We start from the raw sequence: 2135 nt of genomic DNA, 5'->3' as shown, positions 1-2135 counted from the left end.
TTCATAACATTTATTTGAAATATTTGATTTTCTTTAGATTTCCACTTTCGTATTCACACACAAATAGATTGTCATTATTATCCACTGATAAACCCCAAGGATCGTTAAGATCACAGTTATCAATGTAACGGAGAAACTGTCCATTCTGATCAAGAATGTGGATACAATGGTTTTCACCATCAGCAGTAAGGATACAACTCTGACTGTCTGTTGTGATGCCACAAGGGTAAAATTGTTCGTTCTTGGTTGTTGAGGGATGACCAGTGTATCTCCATCTAAGTTTTCCGTCCTGATTAACCACCACTACTGCACCAGCCCCATAGTCAGCTACACAGATGTCATGGTTTCTGTTTTCACTGATGTATTTGCTGATGCTGTTACCTGAGTACAGAGGTTTACCTTCCTCATCAAATTGAATTGTTTGTTTCTCAGCTGATCCCGAGTAACGGACAACCTTGGATTGAGATGTATCATCACTATACATAGTAACCAGGAGATCACCAGTAGATGTGACACACAGCTGACAAGGCGTCCATTCCTGCAATCTGATTAACTCTTCTGTTTGCCAATTCTTCGATAAATAAATTGACTTTGTACTCCAATCAGAAAATAAAAGGTCCCTACTACTGTCTACAGCTATGTCGTTTGGATATTCACCCGATTTTGTCCAGACTGTAAAAAGAAGTAAACCTTTAATGTTGAAGCAATTGATTTCTCTTGTTTCTCCACTTGTCCATATTTTTTCATCATCAGCATAGGCAACATTGCTCAACATAGATTGCAAAGTCTGTATTTTGACATCCAGCTCCGGTTGATTCAGTAGCTTTTCAACGGATGTGTTCGTTGGCGGCAAAACATTTTGTTCTATTGCAGTAGATAATGATGTGATCTTCCCAAATAAACTATACAGCTTCTTTCTGTCTATTGGTTTTGGAATGAATGTTGGCAGCGAAACCTTAACCTTAGTTGGATGCTCGCTAAACTCTCTGTTTTTAGAGTTGTATTCAATTGCAATTGATAATTCATTTGATTCCTCCATTTGTTTTGTAGCTTGTAAAGCCTGCAGTATGAGAGACTGTTTCTGTTTGATTTCATCCAATTGTTTCTGTAAAATGTCTTTGTGTTTTTCTTTAATCTCACTTAATTCAGTTTTCATCGCACGTTTAATGTTGTCAATTTCTTTATGCCATTCTTCTCCTTGTTTGGACATTTCAGTTGTAAGATTTTTGTAGTCTTTATCCAAATTGGCCATCTGCGTTTTTAAATCGTTGGCCATTTCTTTATATGTAAGATAAACCAAGTTTTGTAACTCCTCTGCGTCCTTTTTCATGTGTTCTTTCTTTGTTTTATAAAGATCGTCAAGTACCCAAATTGTATGTCCCTTGTGTTGCCTAGAGGCCATACAAAGAGTGCAAACAAAAATGCTACAATCATTGCATTTTAATTCACAACTCTTTTGTCGATGCACTTCACATTTAGGATAAATTAATGTCGTTTTCCGTAGCTGGAAATGGACTATTTTATGTTTGTCATATCCATCTGAGATGTGTTCACCAATACAGGGTTTGCAGATGTTGACATGACAAAAGTCACAATAGCTGTGTACTATGGCGGTCTCACAAAGTTCACATCGGTGCATATCATGCATGTGGGCATTATGATTGGGATCCATTTTGATACGAATTTCCAATGACAAAACTGTATCTCTTTAGGCACTGTAATAATGCCTGTAAAAATCTAAAATACAAATTTATAGACATATTTAAAACGATTTTTAACCTTTGATAAATTTCATCTGAAATCAATGATTAAAATCGTATATTAACACAGTTGTTAACAGAATATTTGTCTACTTGCTATGTTCTTTTCTCACAAAAAGAAAGTAAATTAAGATTGATATTTGTAGATTTGGCAGATAATTGTTATGAATAAAGTGATAAAAGAATATTATACATTAACTACAGTTCTGCAGTAAAAAAGGTTCAACGAATACAAAACAGACAAACCTTGGCAAAGAAGTTTCTTTTTACGTGTTTAAATGGCGGATATCAGACGGTTAGTTGAAAGTTTTCCTTAGTTACCATTGATTGAAAGGTATATGTAAGAGTTATTTTTCTTTACATCGTTAGAGTTTC

General features: G+C 35.0%; 1 protein-coding gene across 1 annotated transcript; it reads right to left on the bottom strand.

Annotated features, from left to right (window-relative positions):
• LOC128161645 (uncharacterized) lies at positions 1-1692 on the bottom strand. Its single transcript, XM_052824965.1, has one exon. The coding sequence runs from the start codon at positions 1670-1672 to the stop codon at positions 11-13; it is 1662 nt and encodes a 553-aa protein (XP_052680925.1). The 5' UTR covers positions 1673-1692; the 3' UTR covers positions 1-10.
• Between the last annotated feature and the right edge of the window lie 443 nt (positions 1693-2135).

The sequence above is a fragment of the Crassostrea angulata genome, chromosome 8 (genome assembly GCF_025612915.1).
Source record: "Crassostrea angulata isolate pt1a10 chromosome 8, ASM2561291v2, whole genome shotgun sequence".
Lineage (NCBI taxonomy): Eukaryota > Metazoa > Mollusca > Bivalvia > Ostreida > Ostreidae > Magallana > Magallana angulata.
This window is presented reverse-complemented; position numbering and strand designations above follow the sequence as displayed.